Source organism: Rhamphochromis longiceps, linkage group LG5 (assembly GCF_057381845.1).
Source record: "Rhamphochromis longiceps isolate RC_006_pf linkage group LG5, R_longiceps_female_GT1.1, whole genome shotgun sequence".
Taxonomy (NCBI): Eukaryota; Metazoa; Chordata; class Actinopteri; order Cichliformes; family Cichlidae; genus Rhamphochromis; species Rhamphochromis longiceps.
The window spans coordinates 28,931,075-28,946,704 of record NC_140561.1 but is presented as its reverse complement, the minus strand read 5'-3'; the positions used below and the strand labels follow the sequence as shown (position 1 = coordinate 28,946,704).

The following is a 15,630-nucleotide window of genomic DNA, read 5'->3' as shown; positions in this document are numbered from 1 at the left end:
AACAAATAATAATAATGGATTGGATTTATATAGCGCTTTTTAAGGCACCCAAAGCACTTTACAATGCCATTATTCATTCACTCTCACATTGGTGGAGGCAGCTACGGTTGTAGCCACAGCTGTCCTGGGGCAGACTGACAGAAGTGAGGCTGCTATATTGCGCCATCGGCCCCTCTGGCCAACGCCAGTAGGGTAAAGTGTCTTGCCCAAGGACACAACGACCAGGACAGAGAGCCCGGGGATTGAACCGGTGACCTTCCACTTACAGATACGCTTCCCAACCCCCTGAGCCACGGTCGTCCTTTATAATAATAAGAAACATTATTAGCACAAGGAGACTGTAAACTGAATGATACTGAGCATGAATGATTACAAACAAACAGCAAAGAAAGAATGAGTTGTGTTGGTGTGATCGACTTCTTGTTACGAATCTGGGTCGTTTGACCCAGCGTTTTGAGTTTTAGTTTATTTTTGATGTTTATGGTTTATGTTTAAGTTCATTAGGTTATCTAAGTTCATTTGTTTATTAGATTCCTCTTGTGTCTTCTACCCCTGTCAAGTTTGTATTGTCATGTCTGCGTCTCACGTTGCCTCTTTTATTTTGAAGGTCCATGTCCTACGTCAGTGTAGTCAGCTTTGCTTCCTTTTTCTCGTTAGTGTCAGCTGTTTCCCCATGTGTTTCCACTTCCCCTAATCACCCTTGTGTGTATTTAGTCTGTGTGTTTCTGTTCGTCCTTTGTCAGGTCGTCTGTTGTTCACGTCATGTTTCATGTCCAGGTTGTTCTTGTTTGTTTAGTTCTCCCAGTTTAGGTTAATGTTAGTTTTGCTTCAGTTAGCCTTGCTCTTTGTTTGTACATTTCTTACCAGCCTCATTAAACGGCTCGCTTTTTGTTAATACCCAAGTTTTGGTTCCACGTTCCTTTTGTGTCTGCATTTTGGGTCCTCTTTACAAATTCCTACAGTCTACCTCCACCAGACTGTGACACTTCTTTTTTTTTTTTTTTTTTTTTTTTTTTTTCTTGACACTTCTAAAGTACACAAAAAATGACCCAAACATCCACAAGGTTTTGACAGTTTATTTGGCAAAATTATGCAATCACTTACTGACCCTTTACCAAATTGTGTAAAAATAAAATGTCCACATCAAGTTTTTTTTTTTAATTTTTTTAATTTTATTTACTGACTAAAATTACACAGCTTCTACCCTGTGATTCTGAGGAATTATGGTTGGACATTGACAGTACAGGTGCACTTGAGGTCTCTGAAGGAGGAGCAGTCAAAGTCAGCCAGGACGGTCTTCTTGCCAGTCTTCTTGGGAAGTAAGAAAAACGTAACACGAAACCTGTGGCTTGGTTTCAGGTCTGGAAGTCTGAGGGAAACATAAGAGTAAAACAGAACAGTTAAGGTTAATGTTTAATTTGTGAGACCGGATTGGTAAAAGCTTGTGTTCCTAGAACTGTGACGACAGGAGGAAGCTGCAAGATGGGCCAAGGAGGTGAGCAGAAGTTTCTCCACTGGAATTTTGCTGTCCTGATTTCAATGGCCCATCCACTGTTTTACTCCACTGTTTTACACACCATTACAGAAATCTCAGGGACTGCTGAGCACTGTAGTCAGTGGCTAGATAAAGGGGAAAGACCCCAGCTGAGCCCCGAGACGTTAGGGACCCACACCCAGGTGTGATCAGCTTCTAGTGAGCCTGTGTCATTTCAGGTGGTGTGAAGACGGAAATAATGCCATTGCTACATGGAGGAAAAACTGGTGCACACAACACTTGTTGTGTAAAACTGTACACAAGCATTTAGAATCCAGATAAGTTTAAATTATGCACACACGCTTACATGCAATTTTGCTCTCCGTCCACGAGACCACTTCCAGAAATAGTCAGAGTGCAATCTGTCAGTGTCTTGTTGACTGGGTTCATGAAAACCACTTCAGCAGTTGTGCTTTGGTTCACGCTTGCCAGACTGGGAGTCTAAAAGACAAAGATTTTACAGTTCAAAAACTTTTGCATATGCAATATTTTTCCCAACCAAAAATTAGAAACCACAACACGTATATCACTTTCAGTTTATGCAACTTCTGCTATAAATATGACAGCCCACATCATACAACACCACAGATACAGGAGGTGCATGTTTTATACACAGTCATGCACATAGAAAAACACTCACTCTCTGACCATCGCGCATGATATCAGATAAAGGTTTGGGCACACTCACGTGTTCCATCCCGAAGGACAAATATGAAATTTGGTATACATTAAAGACTGCCAACTGTAATAATGTGACCTAACTCCTCATGTAGCAATCAGTTTCAGTTTAACTGTACCAGCTCCATGACCAATTACTTTTAAATACAAGACATGTCAACTGGCAGCGATGGTGCTTTTTGTTTTGTGCTAATTTAGCAAGTCTTTATTTCATTTCACATAATTATATTTATCATTAAAACAAGTACAGCAGGAGATAACAACAGCTGTGAGCTAATGTGTCAGTTGTTCTTCGAACAAAGCTACAGAATGATTACAGAGTGAGAGAGATGGTAGTTTTTTACTCACTGTGATGGAGATTGGAGGATCCAACAGAATGACATCATTCACTGCTAGGTACACATTTTTCGGCTCCAGCTTATCTGTGACCATAGCTGAAATCTTCATGCTGTCAGAGTCCACCATGTGCTCATGGTACACCAAGAAGGGGACCAAGATAGGGATGGACAGATCTGGAGCAGACAGAGGGAGAGAATTATAGTTGTTGCAGTCTCTCATATGACCTGATCTCTCAATCTGTCTTTGAGGTATCTCTAATCTAAGAATAAACCCCACCCCACAAAAAACACTTCAGTCCTATCCAATTGACTCACCTTTCCCAGGCAGCAGTGTCTCTTCCTTTACCTCACTCTGGATGTTTTCAACCGGTGAGCCATTGTATCTCATGGCCTGGACGCTGATATTGATGGACACAGGCCTGGCAGTGCTGCTCTCACTGTTCAGCACCAGCTTCAGACTCACGTCCTGACCGTCCTTTGGCTTGGATACCTGCAGCATCACAAATAGAGGAATAAGGTACAATTCCCTGTGCACCAGGTTTATTATGCACAATTCCTTAAAATATGATTAAAAAGATATGCTTAAAACAACAGCTTGTGAGATTTGAGTTTTCTTAATTTAGATAAGCACTTTGCTTTTAGGTAACAACGGTAATGGTCATCTCTTTTGAATAAGTTGTGGTTTTTGGGTGGTTTTTTGTTAAAATTGATTTACAGTAGAGACCATTAAGCACAGCCTTTGCTAGCCTTTGCTAATTTCAGCCAGTGGCTATAAACTATGAGTGATTTGTAATTAGACAGCATTCAGTGTGCTTCATGCACAAGATATAGTTAAAATGTAACGTTTTCATTCTCATTAAAGCACATACAGTAAAGACGAATGCAATCCTTAGTTCCAACAAAAACATTTGGCCCAATCACCACCACAGTTGTTAACATTAATGCTATTTGTGGGCCTCCTGATGACATTTCAAAAGAAAACTTGTCAGATGATGATCCTGCAAACAGCCAATCCACCAGTTATTCATCTAACTGGCTGCTCAGCTAGAGCAGGACAAGTGTGCTAAAATGGTCATACTGTAGACACGAGTATAGAACTGCATATAAGAGATAACACATTTCACATTGACAGTGCTTTTTTCAGTCCTTTTTATGGTTTTATGGGGTCTGGTGGATTGGATGAGCTTTTATTCATTAACTGTTTTGGTTAAATTATTAAAATTAATTTAAAAAGGCAACAGAGGTAACTTTTTGTTACATTTGTAATAATAAAATTTTTTAGAAAATCCAGACACCAAGTAAGTACTAAAATATATTTAAGATTCACTTAAATAGAAAAATAAAGAGATACAACAGGAACTCTGTGATGTACCTCTTTAAATTGGATGTTTATTTTTGGCTGTGGAACGATGCCCCCAGGAGATGTTCCATTGGTACTGTTTGTGGCCCCTTCATTGCCCATTGTCTCCTTATTTCTGGAGAGGGCATATTTAAATACGGTTCTCTCCTTCTCAGTGCCTGTGGGGATTGAAAATGTTGTTGAGTTCAAGATTCACAAATTAATTTTTATCAAATAATATCAAATGTTCAGACCATAATGAAATGAACCTTCTCATTACTGATGAAGTTTATTACATCTTCATCTGCAATATATTTTGCAAATTCCTATTACTCCATTAGGTTTATATAGTTGAATTTTGAAATTCCCAATAATACAAAATGTGACATAAATTATGAAATAATTCACAGAAATAACTTTAATCTGTCAAAAGTAATAATAAATAAAAAATTCCATAAATCTTAACCAATGAAAGTCAGACATTGCTTTTCAACCATGCTTCAACTGAATTATTTAAAAAAATAAATGCATGAAACAGGCCTGGACAAAAATGATGGTACCCCTAGAAAAGAATGAAAATAATGTGACCAAAGGGACATGTATGTTAATCCAAAGTGTGTTCACTAATCAGCATCACAGGTGTCCACAATCTTGTAATCAGTCAGTGGGCCTATATATAGGACTCCAGGTAGTCACTGTGTTGTTTGGTGATATGGTGTGTACTAGTGATGGGCAGATGAAGCCCCATGAAGCACTGAAGCTTTTCATCCAATTGGTTCACCCCAACGCGAAGCTTCATGAAGCTTCATTTGCTCTAGCAGGACACCTACTGGACGTAAAAATAATAGCTGGCATGAATTTGAAGAGTGTGGCATTTTGCACACAGCCTGTAAATGTCAACAACAAAAGGAGTGTGTAAAACATGTATATTGTAGTGATGGCAGTATACTGTGTATATTTATAGTGGCAGTATGGGAAATGATTATTTGGAAATGCTTAAAATGGACATGATCATTTACTGTGAGGTGAGGTGTGGTTGGGGGTGTGGACAGTGGTTGTGCTTTTGTAACGTTGAGGTATGGACAGCTACACACTGAGGCTTTGAGCCTCAGTCCTGCCTGTTCACATTTTATTCTGTAAAAACTAAATTTTCACTGCTTTTACGTCCTTTTTAGTGGGGAGAACATAGCTAGGATTTAATGATTTAACAAATCTTTTGAATCCTTTGTCCTCCACAGTGCTAAATGGCTGGGAGTCCTCAATCACCATGCTGACCAGGTCTTCATCTATTTGAGATTGTTCTCCTGAGGAAAGACAATAAAGATAAAGCACAAATATAAATATCACACACGTAACTTATAACAGTTGTATAATATTGTTATATCATTTAGTAACATTACTGCATCCTATATTATCATGACATTTGATGGCTCACCTGGTCTTGCTCCACAATCGGTGTTCCCCTTATTCTCATGCAAAGCTCTGTAGTGCCTAAGCATGGATGTTGTTGTCATATCCCAGCTCCCTGGCACAGAGCAAACACTTCACCTTGTACAAAAGTCAAGACAGCTCAACATAAATTGTATTGCACCATCAGTATCATGAAAATACATCTTCTGTAGAAATACCTTGTTGGGAGGAATAAGATCAAAATGTTCCCACACAGGGGAGGACATCCTCCTCTTCTTAGCTGGCTCCATTCTCTCCTGACTTTCTCTCCTCACTCTCATAAACCTCCAAACGGTCTCCAAACTCTCACTAACCGCAACTCTCCATCAAACACCCACATTTTGAATGAAGTCTGAGGGGTTTATATCTGTCATATCTCGCGGCAAAGTTCGAACCACTTCATGAACCAGTCACGTGGTACAGCCGGGCAGCGAGGCTTCGGACGTCATCATTTTCAGCTCCTCCCATAAATGAAGCAAGCCTCGATACGCGCTTCGCGGAAACGCCCCCTCCATTACTCGACACACGCTCCGAAGCCTCGATACAGAACGTCCCATCACTAGTGTGTACCACACTCAACATGGACCAGAGGAAGCAAAGGAAAGAGTTGTCTCAGGAGATTAGAAAGAAAATAATGTTAAAGGTAAAGGCTACAAGACCATCTCCAAGCAGCTAGATATTCCTGTGACTACAGTTGTACATGCCATTCAGCAATTTAAGATCCATGGGACTGTAGCCAACCTCCCTGGATGTGGCCACAGGAGGAAAATTGATGACAAATCAAAGAGACGGATAATTCGCATGGTAACAAAAGCCCAGAAAGACTTCTAAAAAGATCCAAGCTAAGATTCATTCTCAAAGAACATCAGTGTCAGATCGCACCATCTGTTGTTGTTTGAGCCGAAGTAGGCTACATGGGAGATGACCAAGGAGGACACCATGGTTGAAAACAAATCATAAAAAAGCCAGACTGGAATATGTCAAGTTTCTGGGAGAATGTCCTGTGGACAGATGAGACAAAAATTTAACTTTTTGCCAAGGCACATCAGCTCTATGTTCACAGACGGAAAAATGAAGCATATCAAGAAAAGAACACTGTCCCAACTTTGAAACATGGGGGAGGCTCGGTTATGTTCTGGGACTGCTTTGCTGCATCTGGCACAGGGTGTCTCGAATCTGTGCAGGGTACAATGAAATCTCAAGACTACTCGATTCTAGAGAGAAATGTGCTGGCCAGTGTCAGAAAGCTCACAGGTCATGGGTCTTACAACAGGACAATGACCAAAAACACACAAAAATGGCTAAGGGGAAAGCATTGGACTATTTTAAAGTGGCCTTCTATGAGCCCTGACCTCAATCCTATTGAGCACCTTTGAAAGGAGCTGAAACATGCAGTCTGGAAAAGGCGTCGTTCAAACTGGAAACAACTGGAGCAGTTTGCTCATGAGGAGTGGGCCAAAATACCTGCTGAGAGGTGCAGAAGTCTCATTGACAGTTACAGGAATCGTTTGATTGCAGTGATTGCCTCAAAAGGTTGTGCAACAAAATATTAAGCTGTGGGTACTATCATTTTTGTGTCCAGGCCTGTTTCATGCATTTTTTTTTTTTAATAAGTCAGTTGAAGCATACTTGAAAAGCAATGTCTGACTTTCATTGGTTAAGATATATAGAATTTTTATTTATTACTTCTTTTGTCAGATTAAAGTTCTTTCTGTGACCATTGTGAGTTTTTCTTTCATTGACTGAAGGGTACCAACAATTTTGTCCACGTGTGTATAGTTTCATAATATCAGGATGGCAATGGACGAAATGGTCAGCTCAAATCTTTGAGTTTGTCAGCTGAACTCACCTTCCTTGTACTTGTACTTGTCTGTGATGTCCAGCCTCGTGTTGGAGCCAACAGTCTTGGTGGAGATATTCTGTCCGACTGACTTGGTGTCAGAGAGCATTTTCGTCATTGTGCCATCAGCTTTACACTGAACACAAAAAAACTATTTAGAACACAAAACTAGACATAAAACATTTCTGCCAAAGACTTCCTTCTAAATGGGATATCCATGTATTCATAGAGTCGAGCTATGTATACTAACCAGCCAGTCAATGCAGTCCGCATTGACCTCAGCAAAGACAAATGGGACATCATATTTGAGATCAGTTTCTCCATCCAAGATGGCTTTGACTGGGGCTGGACCGCAGCAGTATACACCTGCATATGTAGAGCAGCTCATTCAGACAAAGTGTTCAAACGCAATACTTAGAAATTTATCTTATATTTACTATCAATAAATTAAAGTAATAAAACAAAGGAAGAAACAGTTTAGACAAGAAATTTCATACCGTCACTCTTTTCCTGTGGTGTTGGATCCACAACTTGCCACCCGTCATATTTTCCATCCTTTGCCAGGTCAGTTCGGGTCATCCAGCACTCTAACCAGACGTGGAAGTTCCTTAAACAGATACAGAACACAACATTCTGATGTTGGAGTGAGTGGAAACTCAACACTGGATTTAGAAAGTCCAGAACAGTCAACAGAGCTGGACTAAGTGACAGCATAAGGAAATTAAAGTGGTTGATCAAAAACTGGGGGGTTGTTGATGATTTTGACAAATTAATTTAAACATGGACAATTACAAAGAAAGAATAATATACCATCTTCAGCTGCACCAAAGAGTAAAACAGTTAAATGTGAATTATAAAATATTAGGGCTCTCTCTTATAAGTCCTTTTTATTAAATGATTTAATAACTGACAACATATTAATTTGTTCTGCCTTACTGAAACCTGGTTACAACAGGTTATATCATGTTAGCTTAAATGAGTCCACACCCCCTCCATCCCACTGTCAGAAACTTGAAACACAGGATGAGGAGGTAGAGTGACAACAATCTTCTACTTTTCTACTTCAATCTATTAATCAAATTAATCATAGACTTAGATGGAGTTTTAATTCATTTTGAAAGCCTAACTCTTGGCCTAGTCCACCATAACGGAAAAAATCAAAAGTCAGTTTTATGTTACTATCGATCTTCCTCCCGCCATCCTCCAGATATCATGGGAGGCCCCTGCAATAGCCTAGACCTACTGCAGCGTAACTAAGAGAGGATTCAGGGCCACCTGGTCCTTCCCTAACTACATGCTTAATAAAAAAGAAATGGTTTAAGTCTAATCTTAAAAATAGAGATGGTGTCTGTCTCCCAGTTCCAAACTAGGAACTGGTTTCACAGAACAGGGGCCTGAAAGCTGAGGACTCCCATTCTACTTTTAAATATTCCAGGAACCACAAGTAAATCAGCAGTGCAAAGTACAAATTAAATGAAAAGCCAGACCCTCCCCAGCCAAGACTCACAGACTTCATAGGTCCCTCAAACTGCCAGGCCTCTGGCTGAGGACCCGAGGTTAAAGGACAAACAAATCTCACATGCAGGGTGAGTGGGGAAAAAAAATAAAAAATATATCTATATATCTATATATATATTAGGGGTGCAACGATACTCATATCGATATTGAACCGTTCGATACAGTGCTTTCGGTTCAGTACGCATATGTATCGAACAATACTAAATTTTAAATTAATTTTATCAACTTTTCTTCTGACGATGCTGTCTGTGTTGAGAGCTCAGTGGATCTGCGTTTGACTACTCTGTCTAGGCTGCACTGTCGAGCGCAGATCCACTGAGGCGCAGGCAAGCTAGCAAGACAGAAGCTAAGCTCGTTGCAACATGGCAAATTGAACCTCCCCCATCCTCATTCAGATCTGGCCTTTGGAACTATTTTGGTCTTCATGTGAAGTATGACCCTGAAGGTAAGCGCGTCATGGACAAAAGTAAAACAGTATGTCGGATGTGCCACGCAATGCTCAATTACATTGGTGGGAACTACTGCGTTAGCGCAGTTAGCTCGTTAACGTGTTGACGCCGTCCAGCTGAAGCACGGGGCGATCCGTGGTAGCTCGTTAACGGAGATTTGCTGTGTTGTGGCGTTAACATCATTTCAGATTAACGCTGACAGCACTAGTGGGAACACAACGAATATGACTGCACATTTACACCGACATCATCCTAGTGCAAAGACAAGTGGAAGCAGACAAAAACAACAAGCACGCATGCTACAAACTTTACCTGAGTCATTTAGACAGCCTTTAGCACGTGATTCTCCTTATGGGGACCTGATATGTTTCATATGCTGCTGAGAATATACCCCAGAAGAAGCGTATAGTATAGCTTTTATTTTGGAAAGAGTCATTTCTCTGTAATAAACTCTCGAGTAATTTCTCGATCAGATAGATTTATTATTTTATTACTTTGTTGTTTCAGCAACATTAAATTTAAAAACTGTACTTTTGAGTTAAAATATATATTTATAATTTTAATAAATGACAAATTAAAAAGGCATGAACATTTTTTTGTATCGAAAAAATATCAAACCGTGACACCAAAGTATCGAACCGAACCGTGAATTTTGTGTATGTTGCACCCCTAATATATAGAGATAGATAGATAGATAGATAGATGTCTTACCAGACACTGTCCTTGGTCTCTTTCTCTCTCACTCCATAGTCAGCATGGTACACATCAATGGTGAGATTCTTGTTACTGTCATGAGCTGACTGGAAGTTGGTGATCACACGGCATGGGATGCCCAACAGACGCATTACTGGATCCCAAAAAACAAAGAAAACAGCCAAAAAAAGAAAAGAAGTGAATGAAGCATTTGTCAAATTGTACATTAGATTTTATTGTTAAATATCATTATTCTTAATGCTATGCCACTAGCTGGCCCAGTGATAGAAAGTTGTAAGTAAGGAAAAGACAGATGAGACCCCTGCATATCAGTAATATTATGAACTTCCAGAGAACATCTAGTATTATCCTACATTAGTACTTTGGTCTAGAAAATTGGCGGTTGTACTGTGAGTAAGGACTTGCAGAGTTAGTAAGTACCTGAACACATCACGCCAGCAAATACCCAGCACTGTCCATATTTGACTGATTGGCAGTTGATGTCATACCAGTGCTTGAGGATGGGATAGCTGCCAGACCAGTGAGTGGGTTCATTCCCACCCGAGTATGGACCTGACCACCGTCCCTCCACGACGCCATAGTCATCATTACTGTTGATCTGGAAGCAAAAAAGGAAAACAAAGTTCTCCTTCTTATATTGTGATTTATACAAGTGAGCTATGGTTTCCCTCAAAATGGTTATAAAACATTGATTAACAAAATGCCATAAACCATTCCTTCCTACATGTTACCTTGATTCCTTTTATATTTAAAGTATAATCCTTTAAATCACCCTTTTGCAGAAATGTTCTTTGCAAATAAAATACATCTGTACAGAACAGATGTATATTCATAAATATCCTACCATGGCGCTGACCACACGACTGACGTAGATGGGGTTACAGCGAGCAGAAACATCATTGGCTGCATTTGCCAGGTGTTTGGGGTTGACATCCAAGATCTTCAGACAAATCTTCACCATGTCTTCTTCAAACTGGGCAGGAAGAGAGCAGCTTATCTTAAACTACAGTGGTGTAAGTCATTCATACTTCATAGCAGAGCAAGTCTATTCATACTTATCGTCAAAAATTATCTACAGTAGTGTCAGATTGTATCTATGTGACTCACTGAGTCATTCTGTGTGAGTACATTCTTAAAATTTACCTGCAAGCAATTAGCAAACATAAATATCTTTTTGCTTATGCAAAGGTTGATGGTGGTTACATCTTCTTTCTCTTGTGTTAAACATTTATCAAGAATCTTAAATTATTCTAGATACTGTATACACCCCTTTAAATTAACCAGTTTTATTTTGCTTTATAGAAGATAAAATATTATAGTGGTGTGAAGACAATGGTGTTTAAACCCTTAAAATAAAATATGCAGTAGCAATAAAATTTTAGCATTATTCAGTAGCTACCATTTTGAAAGATAAGATTGTGCCTTTTTAATATGGTGCTATTTGGTGTCTATTTATTAAACTCAGTGTCAAAAATCTAATAAACCTACACAAAGTGTGTTTGTATGTGTGTACTGGTTTTTCCTATCTTGGTGTAGACCAAAATCTAAAATGTACCATACTTGTGGGGCCCAACCAAAACCCAAGTCCCCATGAGTTTGAAGGCATTTTTCAGACTCAAAATGTGGTTTTAGTGTCAGGGTTACAATTGGGTTATGGTTAGGTTTAGGGGAAGGGTTAGGGTTAGGCATTCATTTTTGATGGTTAGGATTAGGGTAAGCGGCTAGGGAAAGCATTATGTCAATGAGACAACACCCGACATATGTGTGTGTGTGTGTGTGTGTGTGTGTGTGTGTGTGTGTGTGTGTGTGTGTGTGTGTGTGTGTGTGTGTGTGTGTGTGTGTGTGTGTGTGCGCGCGTGTGTGGTGTATACCTGCCCAAAGTCCCAGGGAACAGATCTGATGTAGTTCTCACTTCCACTATAGATTATACCATGTTCATTCAACACATACTCCTGTCTCTGTGCCTCATCAGAGAGAGACACTGAATCATCTACAGTAAAAAGGACAGGGATAAATACTTAAGACATAAAGATCAATGGATAGTGTTTTTAAGGAAAACAACAGCAACAGATGAACAGTGTTGATGGACAGTTAGGCAAACTGGCAGCAGACAGAAAGATAACAAACCTACCAGGGCACCAGGGATTGAAGAGCACTACCAGAGTTGCCAACAAGGTTTCCTCGTTCCTATATCTGGCAGTTAAGTTGTACTTTCCGATTGGAGCGTCAGCTGGAGGGGTAATGGTCAAATTTAAGGAACCCGTTAGTGGGTAAGATCTCTTCTCAAGCTCCACCTTCCATACCGCCTTCGCTGACGGCGAACGGCTGATTTTGTCTGGAATACCAAAGCATGACTTTGTCCCCAGGTTCTCGGATGGATGTTTTCCTGTTGAGAGGATTCACAGAGGTAATAGGTAACTAGAGATAAACAATACAATACAATCAAACCGTTTTAACCACCAAAGATGGACATTATGAAAACTATCCTTCTTAAACCCGCATTAATTCTAATGACCAGCAGGTGGTGACTGTTTAAAAAAGTGCAGTTGCAAAGAAGACTATGAGAAAACAGCAGTAAGTAAGCACTTTAATGGTTTATGGTCGCAGTCCCTATTTTCAAATTTTACTGAATGCAACATCATGTTCCTGTTACAACGTTGTTCTTCATTATCATCAGAAACAATGCTCTATGAGTGACAAGTCACTAGTGCAGGTGTGTGTCATGTTTCTCAGTCCTTTTCCTTGACATGTCAGTCAGGTCAAGGCTTTAAAACACCACTGTCTATAAACTGGTGGAAACTGTCACACCAACTGGATCCATCTTTAACTTACCGTCTATGGTCCCTGACAGGACCTTCCATGTCCAAAAAAAGAATTTAATAAACATAAATCAGTACCTTAAAGATGCATCATTACTCTTTTTTTTAAATTATGCATTAAAAGGGGAAATGGGTTCAAAGTTGAGCACAGTCCAAGAATAAATCTATGGAGCTATAAATGAGCATTATAGGTTACCATTTGAAAGTTTAGCCATGTTTACTAAGATATTGACCACATATACATGTACAACACAGAACAAGTAAATGTGTCTCATTATAGACTTGCACCTCTCATTCTATGACAGCTGGGGTAAATATTAACTTTCAAACTTGTTAGAATTTGCATTATGTACTGTACTTCCATGCACATTTCAATCATGCCAGTCACTGCCTCCCTTTTTAATTTCATGCCAACAAAGACATTGCAACCAATGACTGAAAGCAAAAGAAAAACTCTGGTCACATCCAACTGTGCTAGTAGGTGAAAGCCTTTAAGAAGTAAAACTTAGTTTATTTACAACAGAGCCTTTCCCCTTTGTGTTATGTCTAGCTTTCTCCTCACCCTTTCAATTGTCTGCTCCACCCTCATTGCTGTCACCTGACATAATTTCTCTTAATCTCTCTTTCTATTAATAAATATAAAACCTGCTCTCTGTTTGAAATATCTGGCTCCTGTGTTTAAGAGCTCTTTTTAAACTACACTAACACGCATGTATCTTTCATTTTTAATGGGTTTCACAAAGGTCTTGATAGACATCCATATTAAGAATTCCGAAACATTAATATTGCTGATAAAACAGAGAAAAAGAAGAAAATAGAGAAAACAGAAACAAGAAAAAAAAACCCTCATAAAACACTGTTGATACATGGAAATCAATTTTCAAACAGTTCTTTTATTACTTCAATAAACAAAATCTATTAAAAGAAAGTTATATGCAATTTAAAAAACATCTTCATTGTATAACTACAGACCAACCTGTTTCTGCAGTGATGGTGAGCGGGTAAAGGTCAGGGTTGAAAGGTTGCGTCAGTTCAACTTTCACAGTGAACGGCTGACCTCTCCTCACAATCAGCTGATCCTTTGAGAGTTTTTTGGTGTGGTGTTCAGTGTTGTTGATCTCATAGTTGAGACCGACTCCTTTAAAAACTGGAAAAAATAAAAATATAACTGAAACAGACAAAATCAAAAGAATTGTGGCTAGTTTTCCAGGATACTGGAACCTTCATCCTGTTAATGTCTTTTGTGTGTGTCTGTGTGTGTTTTCCTTTCCCTTTTCTCTCCATATGTTTGCCTTAAATGTCAAATTAACTATTCCACACTTAAGGACTAAAGCCCACAGTGGTGATATGTTTACTCCATCTTTTCAAACTGTCAAGAATTGCACCTTTACTTTGACAAAGTTTACTTGCTGAGTTCAAATCTGAAAACCCCTTTCCTCCAACATGTCCTACTTTTTAGTTATGATGTTGATGCAAGAATTGGACAATTAGGATGACTGAACAGAAACAGCAACACATTTCAGCATTTAAGAAGTAAGTTTGGTCTTGAGATAAGAAAAGCCAGATGTTTCATTCTAAGGTTATTTATAGATGTCTGCTCAAGAAATGGATAAATGTAAGCACAATAATTTAATGGAGCTCAGAAGGTAAAGCAGGTCATCTAATCGGAGAGTTAGTGATTCAATCCCTGGCTGCTTCAGTCTGCCTGCCAAAGAACATTGGACAAGATTAAACCCCTAGTTGTTCTCTGATGTCTCCGTCAGAGTATAAATATTAGACAGAAAGTACTGAGGCATAAAAAAGTGCTTGTGTAATGTGTGTGAATGAGGCATGCTGTATAAAAATCAATCTGGCATACTGGTATTTAAACTGACTTGAACCTGGACCTAATTTTGTTTTACAGAACATATTTTGGATTTTCACGGTTGTGAGATAATGACCACAGGCACGCCGTTAGCTTTGTCTGGGTTTTGTTTTTTATTGTGATAAAGTTGAGCATATCACAAAAAAATCTTCACTTGCTTTAATCCAATGCATTTTTATTCCCCAGAAGCTTTTTTAAAGAAACTGCAAAGGTGACTGAAGTCATATCATCTATAAGCATTTTATGATATTGTATTTAATTTACCAGATAAAAACTGACACAGATGCAACCTTTTCTAAAAATCTCTTTTTTATTTTGCTTTTGCTTCTAACAAACCATGTGATATAATATTATGTAAATACATTTTATTATGTAAATAATACATCTTGTGTTAAAAAGAAAATGTAAATAACAATACATTCTTCATGCATACAATATATATAAGGTGCGATGTATTGTAAATGATGGTAAAATTCAGTTAATGTACATTCAAAAGTTGCTGTACTTACTTGACCGTCTGGTCTCCGATGACATCTTTCTAGACTTTCTGCAGCAGTTTAAGTACAGCGAGAAGCTCTCTGGAAGGCGCTGACCAGCACACTGACAGGATACGCTGAACCATGGTGGATTTTAAACCAACTCCTACACCCATCCCCATTTCACAAACTAGATTAACCAGCTAGACTAGCCATTTCCTGGTTGTTCAAAAGCTGCTTGCGCGTGCGCACACACACACACACACACACACACACACACACACACACACACACACACACACACACACACACACGCACACGCACACAGGGTAAAGAATCTTACCAAAACCTGGATCGACTCCAGAAATTAATAACTTTTAAGCAAGATCAAACCGCACCCCTGGCAAAAAATAAATAAATCAAATTCCATTTAGCAATCAAAACTGAACCCATTGCATGACCTCACTGTCAGAGGTGTCATTATGGATCTGACGGTAATTTGTGGATTCCAGTTTGTGACTGCTAATGTGATTTAACCTGCAACGCATCCAAGCATCACACAATGAGCACAAACCTGGATTAGAACTTTACATGCTGCTTTATTTACTCTAA

General features: G+C 39.1%; 1 protein-coding gene and 1 long non-coding RNA gene across 3 annotated transcripts; both read right to left on the bottom strand.

Annotated features, from left to right (window-relative positions):
* Positions 1-1,070: 1,070 nt before the first annotated feature.
* On the bottom strand, positions 1,071-15,141 carry LOC146670278 (protein-glutamine gamma-glutamyltransferase E-like). The gene is made up of 15 exons (XM_085407103.1): positions 15,052-15,141; positions 13,655-13,825; positions 11,991-12,245; positions 11,731-11,849; positions 10,704-10,832; positions 10,280-10,457; positions 9,857-9,992; positions 7,676-7,785; positions 7,429-7,544; positions 7,188-7,314; positions 3,923-4,068; positions 2,866-3,040; positions 2,561-2,724; positions 1,842-1,975; positions 1,071-1,369 (listed from the first exon to the last, which is right to left on the bottom strand). Exons 1-15 carry the CDS (start codon positions 15,074-15,076, stop codon positions 1,222-1,224), a joined length of 2,133 nt encoding a protein of 710 aa, XP_085263229.1. The 5' UTR covers positions 15,077-15,141; the 3' UTR covers positions 1,071-1,221.
* LOC146670279 (uncharacterized) lies at positions 4,086-7,016 on the bottom strand. Of its 2 annotated transcripts, XR_014911772.1 has the most exons (4): positions 5,518-7,016; positions 5,325-5,437; positions 5,156-5,193; positions 4,086-4,718 (listed from the first exon to the last, which is right to left on the bottom strand). It is a non-coding gene; the product is annotated as an uncharacterized LOC146670279 (long non-coding RNA). The 2 variants fall into 2 exon arrangements; XR_014911771.1 differs by having other exon boundaries at positions 5,325-7,016.
* Positions 15,142-15,630: the final 489 nt, after the last annotated feature.

Excerpts from the sequence above, each read along its gene's own strand:
- LOC146670278 (XM_085407103.1), bottom strand. The coding sequence starts at position 15,076 with ATGTCATCGGAGACCAGACGGTCAA. Across the intron at positions 12,246-13,654 it reads CACCATCACTGCAGAAACAG|GAAAACATCCATCCGAGAAC; the intron begins GTTGGTCTGTAG and ends TCCTCTCAACAG. Across the intron at positions 4,069-7,187 it reads CAAGTACAAGTACAAGGAAG|GCACTGAGAAGGAGAGAACC; the intron begins GTGAGTTCAGCT and ends CAATCCCCACAG.